This window comes from Lepus europaeus, chromosome 4 (assembly GCF_033115175.1).
Source record: "Lepus europaeus isolate LE1 chromosome 4, mLepTim1.pri, whole genome shotgun sequence".
Taxonomy (NCBI): domain Eukaryota; kingdom Metazoa; phylum Chordata; class Mammalia; order Lagomorpha; family Leporidae; genus Lepus; species Lepus europaeus.
Genome location: NC_084830.1, coordinates 100681869 through 100696431, shown reverse-complemented (window position 1 = coordinate 100696431; position 14563 = coordinate 100681869). Strand labels below are relative to the sequence as shown.

The following is a 14563-nucleotide window of genomic DNA, read 5'->3' as shown; positions in this document are numbered from 1 at the left end:
TGATATGTCTGGGAAAGCAGCAGAAGATGGCCAAGTCCTTGGGCCCCTGCACCCACGTGGGAGACCTGGAGGAAGCTCCAGGCTCCTGATTTCAGCCTAGCCCAGTGCTGCCCTCTGCTGACTCACTGGTGGGTGTTTGTCCTCCGTTTTCAGAACTAGGCCATCCCATTGTCCCTTGGTAGAGGAGCCCGCAGATGCCAATACCCACAAATGCTCAAGTCGCTTCTGTAAAACAGGATGCTATCTGCAGAGAACCCAGGCACACCCTCCTGTATACTTTCAATCATCTCTAGATTTTACCTAATGCAACATGTACACATCACATATTTGAGTGGGTTGAGCATAGGTCTACTCCTTGTCTGGCAAATTCAAGTTTTGCCTTTTGTAATTTTTGGAATTAAAAATAATATTTTTTAAAGATTTACTTTATTTGAAAGTCCCAGTTACAGAGAGAGAGAGAGAGAGAGAGAGAGAGAGGGAGAGATCCTCCATCCACTGGTTCACTCCCCAAATGGCCACAATGGCCAGGACTGGGCTAGGCTGAAACCAGGAGCCTCGCATGGGAGACCTGGAAGAAGCTCCTGGCTCCTGGCTTCAGATCAGCTCCACTCCGGTCACTGCAGCCATTTGAGAAGTGAACCAGTAGATGGAAGACCTCTTTCTCTCCCTCTCCTTCTCTGTGTAATTCTGACTTTCAAATAAATAAAAATAAATCTTTTTTTAAAAAATGAAATACATCAACAACAAGTGCTCCAGGTTAAACCAGAGCTGTTGGTGAGCTGAGTCCTTGTGCCCCAAGTCAGCAGTGCCAGTTCACCCTCAGGCTCACAACTCTAGTCTGCTTGCCCCATCACCAGCAGACCAGGTTCCTGAACATAGCACATGGCTCCTCATTGCTCAGCCTTGGGACCCAAGTGCCCTCTCTGCCTGCCCAGCCTCTGCAGGGGCTTCCTCCTGTCTGGAAGTTCTGCTGCTGCCCCTGCTTCTCCCTGCCTGCCAGGTACAACTGGTGTCAGTCACACGCATGAGTCCTGCCTGGCTCACATCACACTTGCAGGCCTCAATCAGGATTCTCTGTGCCAGACCAGCTGCCCTTTCCCACGTTCCCCCACCTGTGTCCACAAATGTCTACTGTTGGACAAACCAGGAATAACCAGAATTCCCTCAGAAACCTCAGTGACATATGCCTAATTGCGTATGCACATACAGCAAACTTAGGTTCCTTACCATGCACGGGGTGACTGCTAAAAACCAGGCCCAAGTGCCTCTGGAAACCCACCGTCCCTTCCCAGCCTGGGGGATGTGTCTATGCACATTTGCTCCTTGTTGGGACTTCATCTCTGACAGCCCGGCTTTTACTAGCTTCTCATCTTTTTCAGTAACGGCAATTTTAGGTTCCCTGTCTTCTCTTGAGCAGCTGAGGCAGGTGGCAGGAGCCCACCAGACGGGTCCATTTCAATGCAGACCACGTTCAGGAGCAGGAATTAGTGATACTCAATTTTAGAAAACTCCCCCTGGTGGCCATGGGAGGATACCACGGCTAGATCCTGTTCTCTGCCCCACCCCTCCTCTGAGGCCCTGGTGCCTGCACGAGCCCGGTCCTTCCTAACCTGGGTCACAGGCTCGCTTCTCTCCCCAAATTCTGCACCACCACCACCACCACCCGCAGGGTCCTGCTACTCCCCCTGCTCTGTGGACCTCGGCGTCCCGGGACTGCTGCCCCAGCTCCTTACTCACCACTTATCAATCACGGTCCCCAACTCTTTCGGTGCCCGAAATCCGACGCCCCTAGCCCACGACTGGCCTCGGAGCTTTCCCCTCGGGGAGCCCCGCCTCCGCCCCTCATCCCAGCTGTACTTGTCCGGTCCCTAGGGGGCCCTCCTGCTCCCCCTGAGCCCTGTCAGCCAGCACACTCCCTCCTGCTCCTGTCGGCCGGGAAGACTGGTGCACGAACGGTCACCTCCTCGCACCCTGCGCCTGCACCCTGACCTTTGGCCGCACCCCTAAACCGGTCCCGTGGGGCGTGCGTGTGGCACGTCCGCAGCGAGCTGAGTCCAAGGCGCCGCGCCTCCCTCCTCCTTGTCTCCTTCCAGGTCGCCTCGCTGCTGGGCGCCTGCACCTGCAGCGCCAGGGCTCGGACCCACGAGTAGCCCCGGTCCTGAGGCGCCGCGCCCCGCCGGCGGTCCATCCTCTCTCGCCTCCTCCCGGCTCGGCGTTCGGCCGCAGCTCTGCGGACCCTCTTTGCCCGGAGAGCGGGGTCATGGGGCGACCTCAGCCACGCCCGTCTCTCCAGCCCACTACACGCCGCTACACGCCGCTACACGCCGGCACTGCCCCCCGCCGCCGGACCCTGCACCAGACCTCGGACGCAGACCCGGCCTGGCCCGGCCCCGCCCGAGTCGCCCGACAGCGGCCCGCCCCCTAGCGCGATTGGCCGCACCCGCCAGGATCTCCGCGCATTGATTGGTGGAGTCACGGATCGGTCAGGCCGGGCGCCGCGGCGGCGGCGGCGGCGGCGGCGGCGGCGGCTGAGGGGAAGGGAGCCGACCGGAAGGGTCGAAGCGCCCCGCGCCCCTCACACCCACTGCGGCGGCGGCGGCGGCGGGGCGGAGCGGGGCGGGGCGGGGCGGCCAGCCTAGCCGGGAGCGGCCAGCGCGCAGCGCCGCCAGTGCGCCCGCCCGCCCTCTACCCCGGCGCGGCTGCAGGGAGGCAAGGTGAGCCCGAAGGGCTGGCTAGGCCCGGCGTGGGTGCTGGGGTCGGGCGCGGCGGGGAGCGGGGTGGGCGCGGGGCCGGCGGGGCCGGGCCTCCGGGGCCGGCGGGAGCCGCGGGGTTGTTGGCGGCCGCGGCCGCCGCCCCTGCCCGCCCGTGCCGCAGTCGCCCCCTCCCGCCCGCAGCCAGCGGCGTGGACCGCGGAGTCTGGCCCCGCAGACCCGCCCGCGGGGGTCTGTGGCCCCCTCCTCCAGGCGGGCCGCGCAGCTGTCCTCTCGCCCCGGATGCTCGGTGGTCCCCGCGACCTTGGATTAGGCGCTGGCTGCCCCTTCGGGAAAGTGGGGCCATGTCTGCTCTTCAAGACTGGGCTGTCTGTGGGAGCATCTGGACGCGAGTCTGTGCACACTGGTGGACCATCGGGCCGGATACTGCCCCTTGCTGGCGTGAGTGTGGTGGGAGCCCCCTCCCCACCCTTCCTGTGCCTTGTCATTGCGCGCCCAGTGCTCAGCTACGCGGAGCAGGCCCTGCCCACCACAGCTCTTCCCCAAAGCACTGCTCCCTGGGCCCGCTAATCCTCCCACCTGCCAGGAACTTGCTAACCTCCGTGTCCCCGGGACTTTGCACCTGCTGCCTCTCCTGTTTACGTCGCGTCCGGGATCTTTTTGTTCCTTGCTCTGTCCAGATGTCTCATTTTCAGCGAGGCCTTCCTCGGCTACCCTCTGCAAGGATCATTCTGTCTTGTTATTTTGTTTCATTTTCTTCCTAGAACTCTGAGTTGAAACTGTTCTATTTATTTGCCTCTCCTTTTCTGTCTTCCCCCACTAGGCTGTAGCTTTCTGTAAACAGGTAGTTATCTGATTTGTCTGCTTTCTCTTGGTACTTACAGAAAGCACACAGTAAGTATTTGATAGTCTCAGTTCAGCGAATGAATGAATGATGTAAGGAGCGTGCCTACCTGTTGTCTCCGCTTTACCTGTTCATTTAGTGACTTCTGAGTGACTTGTGAAACTCCGAAGCTTGTTCTCATTTTGTAGAACACCTTAACGTCCTTGACCTCGTTATTTGATAACTATGGTAACGAGCTATGATATAAAATGTTACATCTTTATAATGGTTTAGCTCTAACGACCTCCTAGTAAATCCAGGAGACAGCCACTGAATTCTCCATTATCTAGGTCATGCTTTCTGCTGGGCCCTAGGGACAGTGACAGGGAAGCGACAGGGTCCCTTCCCCCAGAGAGCCTGGGAGCCCCGTGGAAAAGGCCTGGCGCACAGGGTTGGTTCCAGGACAGTGGATGATGCCTGCGGAAGGGTGGAGCAACAGGTGGTGCTGGTGGGCCTCCACGCTTGCCAGGCCAGGAGAGGTGCAGAGAGTGTGAAAGGGCAGGGCCAAGGAAGGAACCTAACGCTGTGTGGCGTTGGCCAGGTGTGGGAGTGTGTAGTGGTGGGGACCCTGGAGGAGGAGCCCCTCGCCCAGCAATTTTCTAAAAGAAGCCTCAAACCACAGCACTCTCCTGATTTCTCAATATTGGCAGTAGCTGTTTTTTTTTTTTTTTTTTTTTTTTTTAAAAAAAAAAAAAAACAACTGTGAGCCAAGCCAAATACAGACAGACCTCATTCAGCCTGGTTGCGGGACTGTGGGCCTCCGGGATGGACTGCAGGCGGGAGCCCGGCCTGCTCAGGTGCTTACTGAATGGTCCCTAGAGCCCTGGAAGGAGCAGTGAAGACACCTGTTTTCACAGAGGAAGAAGAGCCCCGAGTCCCCGCTCCGCAGCATGGCCCCTCACAAGACGATGCTTCCCTGGGGCCCCCAGCCCTGCCTGTGCTCTTTTGGCTTTTAATTCATTCTGAAACAACAACACTCAATCTGTGTAATGCTTTCCTCCATTTAACCTTTTTTTCTTCTCTTCAGAAGTACCCAGTGGGGTTAAAAAATTCCTATTTTGGCATAGACTTCTGTGGAAAGTTTTCATCTGCCTGAGAATTTAACTTTCAGGATCCTGGGACTTTAAAATAATTTAGTGAAAGGGCATAACTTTGAAATAAGTGTTAAAGGGTAGAATTGAATGTTTCTACTTAAAATAAAATCAGGTTTCTGGATAAAGTACCAGGCAAAGTGATTTTTAGTAACCAGTTATTCCCTGATGTCTCAGGTAACATAGAAGTCAGGGATTTTTCTTAAGACTGCTGATTTGGCTGCAGGGCAACTATTTTTGGTCTAAATATGTACCTGGACTTCACACTTGGCAAGAAAGTTTCCATTTTTATATTTTTTCCTTAATTCTTTTTTTAAAAAGATTTATTTTTATTTATTTGAAAGAGTTACAGAGAGAGGTAGAGACAGAGAGAGGACTTGGGCCATCTGTCACTGCTTTCCCAGGCCACAGCAGAGAGCTGGATGGGAAGTGGAACAGCTGGGTCTTGAACCGACACCCATATGGGGATGCTGGCACTGCAGGCCAGGGTGTTAACCTGCTGCACCACAGCGCTGGCTCCAACCTAATAATTAATTCTTAATCATTTGTACTTGATTGTATGAACAAGGCTTCAGCATTAGTCTTTTAACTGTTTATGATAGTGACTCTGAAAACACACGCAAAAAGAAACAGAATAGTTTCCAGCTTCAACAGTTAGAAACTCTGGCTGATTTTGCCTCATTGGTAGCCTCTTATCTGTACACAGTTACCTCCCATATTATTTTTAAACAAATCCTAAGTGTTATTTCACCCATGAGTTTTTCATTATATACTTGTATACCACTAAGAGGTAGGGACCCAAGGCTGGTGTGGAGGGTAAAGCTGCTGCCTGTGACGCCGGCATCCCGTATGGGCACTGATTCGAGTTCCTGGCTGCTCCACTTCTGATCCAGCTCCCTGCTCATGGTCTGGGAAAAGCAGCAGAAGATGGCCCAAGTGCATGGGCCTCTGCCACCCATGTGGGAGATGTGGATGAAGCTCCTGGCTTCCACCTTGCCCAGCCTGGGCAGTTGTGGCCATTCGGGGATGAACCAGCAAGTCAGACTCGGGGTGCACTCCTGTGCCCTGACCTCCTGAGATGAGCTGGGCTCTTCCCTCTGGAGGTGGCGAGAATCGTGTCTGTCCCCATTTCATAGATGGGTGCAGGCATGTGCTCTGGCTCAGATCAGCAGCAGACCCACAGGGGATCTGACTCTTGCATCCTGGTTTTAACCATTGCCCCATACGTTTATTTTCCCACATAGTTTTATCTTTGAATAAACATTTACTGGGCATGCCCTTTAATAGCAGAATATTGAAAAATAGGTCAGACGATTTTCTCCCATAAGGAGCTCACAGAATGGAAGCAAGAGTTTCACTGGTGGTACAATAGAAAACAAGTTCAGGACAAGGCAGGGAAGAGGGCACGTCCTGCATACCATGAAGGGAAAGGCTGTGGAGGGAAATGCAAGAGTGGCAGATGCTCGAAGGAGGTTACCCAGGAGCAGGGGAGAGGAGGGGAGGGGAGTCATTTCAGGCAGATGGAGCAGCTGGGGTAGAGTCCTGAAGGTATCCAGTAGCTGGGCGGGGCTGCTGACCCCAGGTGGCCGACATTGCCCAAGAGCAGGTCAGAGGGCCTGCCGTCTCCTGTGCTGTGCTGATCAGGATTCCAGTCTTCCTGAAGGAATCCAGGGAATGGTATGATCACTGCATGTTTCCAGCAAATCCCTCTCTTTTTAAAATTTTCTATCTTGCAATAGTTATAGATTCATGAGAAGTTGCAGAGACAGTACAGAGGGGTCCCAGGTGCCGCTCACCCAGTCTTCCCCCTGATTGCATATTTACTTAGCTCAGTAGATATCAAACAGCAGGAAGTTGGCTCTGGTGCAACGTGTGTACAGCTTATTGCCTTCACATGCGGCTATTCATGTGACAGCCACCACCACCACAATCAAGACATGGAACTGTTTTGCCCCACCCCTTTGTAGCTGCACCGTTCCTAGGCCCCCACCATGCACAACCCCTGGCAACCGCCTCATCTCTCCTGTATCTCTGTAGTTTTGTCATTTCAGGAATATGGTATACATGGAACTATATATATTATATGTATATATATATGACTTGAGATTGCCTTGTTACCCTTAAGTACAGCCATGCCTCAGTATCCTCAGGGGACTAGGTTCTAGGCACCCCTCCACTCCTGCCACCCAGGTACCCAAAATCCATGGGAGCTCAAGTCCCTTATAGAAAATGACATAGCATTTGCTAGAACGCACCTATCATCCCGTGTAAGTCATCTCCAGATGATGTGGAATACCCAGTGCGATGTGAGTGTTATGTAAATAGTTGTACTGTATTGTTTAGAGAGTGGCGATGAGAGAAAAGTCTGTCTGTGTTCAGTACAGTTTCTGAAGACACATTTTGATGTGCTGTTGGTTGACTCCACAGGTTCAGGACTGTGAGATGTCCTTGAGAACCCCCTTAGTGTAATGTGTGTCTTCTTAAGGATGGAAAGTGTCCCATGATGTGGCTGTACATTCACCCATTGAAGGACCTGGTACAGACAAAGCTGCTGTGACAGTCGTGTACAGGTTAGCATGTGGACAGGCCTCCCTCCGTTCCTCCCGTTCTCGAACGGCGTGCTGTGGCCGTTTGGAAGTAGCAGGAGTTGCTTCTGAGAGAGCAGTTCTGCTGCCCATCTGTGGAGTGCTGAGAGCGAGGCCAGGGAGGAATAACAAGAAAGCCCAAGTCTCTGTGAGCAGGACAGGAGGCCGGGAATCACACTCGCTCCTTGGAGCCCACGATGGGTCAGGTGAAAACCAAATGCTACTTGATTTTCTGTCTCGCAGTAAATGACATAGCTTTAAGAACTGATGGTTCAAGAGGCTAGAAGGTCTTGATTATCCAGGAACTGTTAAGTTGTTGTGCTGAGCTGTTCATAAGAATTAAAATAGGGCAGTGGAACCACTAAGAAGTTCAGCAGCGGGTGCTGAAGCAGAGGGATTGTGAGAGTCCGCTTTTCCCTGTGACTGGCCGTCAGTTAATTCAATAGTGTGTCCAGAGTATTCGGGAGGCTGCTGTGACTGAAGGTGTGCCTGAGAGTCATCTTGGCAGGGAGAAGCCACCAGGGTGAAATGGGAAGGCCCGAGTGTCTCCTGCTCCTCTCCAGGTCTGGGACACCTTCACCTCCTGAACACAATTAGATGGGAGAGTGCTGTGTGGGTCACACGCGCCTCAGTTCACACCTGGGCCGTACTGGGAGTTTGGGCAACTCCTGGACTGTCTCCAAGCCTCAGTTTCTTCGTTGGCAGAATGGTGACAGTAACCCTTCACGAGCTGTTTGTAACTTGTAAAAGCCTGGCCCACTCTCCTGCCTCCGGTCTTGTCTCCGACCCGTCCACCATACAGCTGGCAGAACCACCATCCCACAGCTTTCATGAAAAACTTTTCAGTCCATTTTTAAATGTGAAATGTGTGCATGGTTTAAAAAACAGAACAGAAAGTTATAATGGGAAGAGTGAAAGTTCTCATTTCCCACTGTTTCTCTGGGCTTCCTGGCATAGACTGTGGGTTTGTGTGTGGGGGTGTTCTTATGTAGATTGGCATTGATGTGTGTATTGTTTTCCAACTTGCCTTATTTCCTTTATACATCTGAGATACCTTGCATATCAGTACACGGGTTCCCCGCCTCCTATGTAATGACTTTATGCTACTTATATGCCATCATCTAGTCAACCCAGTGTGTAGTTAAGGTTATTTCTAGTGTTTTGCCTATTAAAAAAGAGGTACTTCAGGGGCTGGCACTGTGGCTCAGCAATTAAAGCTGCCGCCTGCAGTGCCAGCATCCCATATGGGAGCTGGTTCTAGTCCTGGCTGCTCCACTTCTGATCCAACTCTCTGCTGTGGCCCTGGAGGGCAGTGGAGGATGGCCCAAGTCATTGGGTCCCTGCACCTGCATGGGAGACCCGGAAAAATTTCCTGGCTCCTGACTTCAGATCAGCTCAGCTCTGGCCGTTGCAATCATCTGGGGAGTGAACCAGCAGATGGAAGATTCCCCCCACCCCACCCCGGCTCAACCTCTCTCTGTAATTCTGTCTTTCAAATAAAATAAATCTTTTAAAAAAAAAAAAAGTACTACAAACCCTTCCATGGATATCTTCAAATGTTTGAATACATGTATTTGTCAGATACATTCATAGATTTGTAGTTTTCAGGTTAGAACTCCTGTGTGTTTAAAGTTTACATTAGCTATTGCGTGTATTCTTTCACCAGTGTGTTTCACCAGTGTATAGCTCTCGCCAGTTTTGTGAAGGTGCCTGCTTCCTTGCACATTGATTGATACCGTGGACAAGCCTGAGCTCCGGTGTTGCCTTCTCCAGGAAGCCTTCTCTCCTGCCCTGCTTCACACCTTTCCCTCCTTGCTTTTGCAGAGCTCACGGCCTGGGGGAAGGAGATGGACCTGCAAAACCTGTGTACTAAGCCCAGGGCAGAATGATGTGGCTTGGGGGCAGAATTCTTACACTTACCAATTTGTAAGCCTGTTTTCCAAGCCCCAGTTGATGGTGCATTTTGTGGAGGCTTCTTCTGACAGAGCTTATTCATCCAGAGCTGAATTCATGCTTTCCTAGGCTGCTGCGAGGTTCTCCGTCTTGTTCTGCTGAGATCCAAACTTGATAGAGAAGGTGGTTTTGACAGGTGCCCTCTTACGTGATATTTTTTCCTGCATAATAAGGACGACATAATATTGGAATTATTTAAGTCTCGAGGTGAAATTGTATTCAGTTTCTGCAAGCCAGTATGATTGGATGTCCTCAGCAAATGCGAACAGCTGACCTAACACTACTGCTCAGAGATAGGCTGCAAGCTACTGTGGCCGAGTCCAGTGTTGCTCCGAGGTGGGGGTTGGCTGGTGCCAGTCCCAGTGTGGGTAGGGGTGCAGCGTGGGGGTGGCTGTGTGCCTCCAGGGTGTTCAGGATTCGGCTGGTGGGCAGCTCTGCTTTGTGACCTTGTGACCTCTGTCTCCGGATCGCAGACAGCCGGTTCCTCGGCCAGCAGCAGGAAGGAGGGCAGATGGAGGGTGGGTAGCTTTCTGACCTGAAGGTTGCCTCCATCACTGCTCTTGTCCTGTTGGCCAGCATCAGTTGTCTGGCCCTACCTGACTACCAGGAAGGCTGCCAGACTCATCTCCAGCAGGGCAGCTATTTTTGTACTCCAGGGATAGGAGGTTTCTGTCGCTAAAGTGAGCAAGGAAGGAATGGGTCCTGGAGGCCATCAGCAGCCTGCGCACAGTCACGCTGCTGTCCCGTAGGTACTTCCCGCCGGCTGTCCTGCCTCCTCCAGCCTCGTTGCCCTCCTCCTCCTCCTCTCCAGACCCACAGGTCACGCACAGCCTGCCTCGAAGCTGTGCTTTTCATTCCATTCCCACCTGCCACACTCATCCAGCCCCGCCTTAACCTCCCCAGAACCCTGTGTGAACAGCAAGCCAACAGCCCTTGGTGCTTGGATGGCTTCTACAGCCCGTGGAGATCTGGCCTCCTTTTCCCTCTGCGGCTCCACTCCCCCACCGCCCAGTAATACCAGGTCTCGGGTGACTCATTGCCATAGGGATGCGCCTCCACTTCTCTGCCCATGCTGCTCCTCCTCCCGTTCCCAAACCTTTCCCTGTCCTCCCGGGATTAGGGCCCTCCTCGTTTCATAGCTCTTCCTGTGGGTGCCCACAGCCTGTGCTTTGTAAGCATGCTGAAGGCAGGCCCGGGGATCTGGCACAGGACCCTGTCTGCAGTGGGTAGCTCTGTTCTTAGGAATGGTAAAGGAGCAACTGCCCCTCTGGGTACCTGCCTTTTGGCTCAGTCTGTCTCAGTCCTCTGTCCTTGCACCAAACAAGAAGCTACCTTGTCTGGACACAGTGTGAGACCTCTGCCTCTATTATCCGTCTCCTGCATGTTGACATTTTGTCTATAGCCCTTCCCTCATTGCAACTCATGTTATAATACCCAAAGAGAGACATCTCTTCCTTATACTTCTCCCCCAAGTGGTGGATAATCTGCTGCTTCAAGACTGGCTCCTAGCTGTTTGTGACGGACAGAGGCACCCATACATGTTGAACTGTCATAGCCTCTGACAGACTGTAAGTTGATCTTTAGAAAAAGCTATTCCAGTCATTTTCTACTACCACTTGTATTTTTTTTTTTAAGATTTATTTTATTTATTTGAAAGAGCTAGAGAGAGGTAGAGACACACAGAGAGAGAGAGAGGTCTTCCATTTGCTGGTTCACTCCCCAGCAACAGCCAGAGCTGAGCTGATCTGAAGCCAGGAGCCTGGAGCTTCTGCCTAGTCTCTCACATGGGTGCAGGGGCCCAAGGACTTGAACCATCCTCCTCTGCTTTCCCAGGCACAATAGCAGAGAGCTGGATCAGAAGTAGAGTAGCCACGACTAGAACTAGTGCCCATATGGGATGCCGGCTTTAACCTGCTGTGCCACAGCACCAACCCCAACTTGTTGAATTCTTTATTTAATGGAGAGTTTGGGGGCCGGTGCCGTGGCTCACTTGGTTAAATCCTCCACCTGGCCGGCATCCCATATGGGCACCGGATTCTAGTCCCAGTTGCTCCTCTTCCAGTCCAGCTCTCTGTTTTGGCCCGGGAAGGCCGTGGAGGATGGCCCAGGTGCTTGGGCCCCTGCACCCGCATGGGAGACCAGGAGGAGGCACCTGGCTTCTGGCTTCAGATCAGCATAGCTCCAGCCGTAGCGGCCATTTGGGGAATGAACCAACGGAGGGAAGACCTTTCTCTCTCTCTCTCTCTCTCTCTCTCTCTCTCTCTAACTCTGTCAAATAAATAAATTTTTAAAAAAGTATGTCATTGTAAAAATTAAAAATAAGAAAAGACGAGGGAGAGTAGGGTATGAAGTGTCATTATGCTCTTGAAATTTGTTTGCTTTATTTAAATAATAGAAAAAAGAAAAGGCTTTTTCTTTTTTCAGGTCAGTTACATGGGCAGCCTTGTGAGAGTCAATGCCCTGGCATGTGTCAGATCAGCGGAGATTGTTGGATACTTGTGCTTTACCAGGGACGAGGCCCTGCCTGTCCTGTCCTTGCCACGTGAGATGCTTGATGAACAAGAGAGGCTTTCCTGTCCTCCCAGAGCCCAGGGGGCAGGGATCTGCTGGCCTTGGGAGGCACCTGAGTCCTCCCCAGGGCTGTGTGACCGGCAGACACCTGAGTCCCCCCCAGGGCAGTGCGACCCAGCAGGCGTCAGTTGCTCTGGAGTGGCAGGGCTGATAAGCTTGGGTTGTTGCAAGAGCAGTCATGCTGTCCAGCATCTCAGGCAGTGCAGTGTCCCTGGATGCACATCCTGCCATAGGTGCCGATGGCTGTCAGCCGAGTGGCTCGTCACACTTGCAGTTGCACTTCAGCCGCTCACTTGAGCACAGGGGCAGAAACACACTGCAATGGTTACTTGGAGGGGCTGTTACTTTGACTTGAAATTGTTACTGAGGCTAGTTATTAATCAGTGTGTTTCCATCTTTAAGAGGAATCCTGGACATCACGGAGTTGAAATAGAAATCGTCACTGTGATTCATTATGTAGACATTGAATAGTAGAAAGTAGAAAAAGGAAGGCATTTGATGGACCTGTAGAGTAAAATATAAATTCTGTGTTTTAAGGCAGAATAGAATGTTTACCTGCATGATTTTATTCTTAGGTTTTTTAATATAAAAAAAAAAGACCCAAAATTAACTTACTAACTTTTAAATAAAAAATGTCATCAGGCAAAAGCCGGGAGACCAAGGAATTGTGGACAGTTACCTATTCCGGTTTGCTGGTTTGCCGTATGAAATCATCCGTGCTGCTATAGAGGGGGACTCTCAGCCTTTTGCCTAAACCACAGAAGTGGCACTTCTGTGGTTGCCAGCCTATACATATGTGAATAAACATCACGTGTCAGTATGATTGACTGCAGGTCGTAGCAGAGTTCTCTGGATATGTATGTCAGTGTTGAAGCATGGTGCTGCTCTGGACCCAGCCTCACGAGACAGGTGCACTGCCATGGATATGCGTGACACACTAATACCACCATAGGCCTGTCATTGTGGCCTATGATTCATGCTTTCTGGTTTATCCCTTTGACCTGAATCTGTGGACTCAGCAGAAGGCAGATCCATTTGCTTTCCTTTGGGAACTCTAGAGGTGATCATTTTGCAACAGTGCCCCACCTTTGGTCAAGGTATCCAGGCAGAAAGTGGGCCCACAGGCAGCAGGCTGTTAAGATCTTAACGCATAGCAACTCTCGTTGCTGGCAACAATGCAGAATTTCATTTCTGATCCAGTCTCTTGATGGGAGCTTGCAGGGCTTGGAAATTTCTTCTGTTCCCAATGGCCTTGTACCAGTGACATACCTTTGCATTATTTTGTGTCTTGTTTATGTTCAGCCCTTGGTCAAACTAAACTTTTATCCACTTACAGTCACACCATCTTCTATGTCGATAAACTTGAAACTGTTCAGTGAGGGGTGTGTGTATAATTTCGGTAAGAATGCATATTCATTCCATTTCTCTTTTAAGGAACCTGACAGCGGTACCAGCACTTGGGAACACTGTATGACACTACATCATGAGTGACAGTAAATGTGACAGTCAGTTTTACAGTGTGCAAGTGGCAGACTCAACGTTCACTGTCCTAAAACGTTACCAGCAGTTGAAACCAATTGGCTCTGGAGCCCAAGGAATCGTTTGGTAAGTGTGGCCTGTTTAATCGCGTGGGTTGAGTTGTTGCATACTACTGTATCTTCAGAATTTAGGAACACTGATGATTTTTTTTAAAAGCTCTGATACAGGTTTATGAGCTGATTTGAATCAACCTCTTGCTCTAGTTAGATGTAGTCAGATTGTAGTATACATCCCATAGTCTTAGAATGCTGCATAAATTTAAATAAGTAGCAGTTTTTCCTTGGCTTTGTTTATTTCTCTGTTTATTTTCTTTTCATCCCCCTGCTGTTATGATTTCAGAGTAATAGGTATGACAGAGAGTTGTAGAACAGGAATTTGGAGTTTTATTCTTTTCTTCATCATGGCCACCTTTTCCCCTCCCCCTTTTATTCCCAATCACTCCTATTCATTTCTAGGCGCCACCATTGCAGTGCCTTTGCCATTCATTGGCAGGATGAGGCCAGTCAGTGTCATTATCACTCCATGGATTAACCAGGAAGGGATGCTGTGAGGGGTTGGGCTGGCCGCCTCTTCCTGGTGTCTCACTTCAGCCATGTGTCCAGCCCAGGACGCCAGAACCGTTAGTCTGACCCTGAACCCTAGTCACATGCATGGTAAGACAGTCAGCGGCAGCAGCGTCACTGGCCAGCTAAAGGTAACGTCTCCACATGTTTTCTAGATGACAGTTACAGCACGCCCCGGACTTGTTACCCCTCATTCCAGGGCAAAACTTTTTATTTGTCAAATAAAACAGATTATCTTTGCCTTTGAAATAAATGATGCTGAATCTTAACGTCTGCTATTTACAGCTAGTAGGTTTTGGGGATTCAAGGTCAAAGGGACTTTTTTCGGATGTGCTGACAGGGGAGTCTATGTTTCCATGGGGGCGTTGAGCTCAGACAGTCTTTATCAGTGATTTCAGCTGGTCTCTTTTGGAGAGGTGTATGATCAGGGAATTAGGTGTTTTCTTCAGCTGAAGCTGGTGAAGGCCCTGGGAGCTAAAAGGAGAGAAGGAGATGGGGCTCTGTGGAAGGAATGCCTGGCTCCACTCATTAGTGGTAACGTGCTGTGTTGGTACCTAAATGCACCATGCAAAGAGAAGGCTTACCGTTGTGGGCTGGTTCAGACTAGGAAATGTTGATGTTAATACGTTGTAAAAAAGAAGACATTCTTTTCATTTCTAATCAAGAA

The 14563-nt window shown here is 51.2% G+C and overlaps 1 protein-coding gene across 4 annotated transcripts in view; it reads left to right on the top strand.

The window, feature by feature from the left end:
* The first annotated feature begins 2625 nt into the window (after positions 1-2625).
* MAPK9 (mitogen-activated protein kinase 9) overlaps positions 2626-14563 on the top strand; it is a 51868-nt gene continuing 39930 nt past the window's right edge. For 3 of the 4 annotated variants that reach the window (XM_062188575.1, XM_062188576.1, XM_062188578.1), the window contains exons 1-2: positions 2626-2714; positions 13229-13399. In XM_062188575.1, the coding sequence (XP_062044559.1) occupies positions 13278-13399 (122 nt within the window). In that variant the 5' untranslated portion in view covers positions 2626-2714; positions 13229-13277. Of the gene's footprint in view, positions 2715-3001; positions 3153-13228; positions 13400-14563 lie in introns of those variants that run through there. The other variant, XM_062188577.1, reaches the window with a different exon arrangement.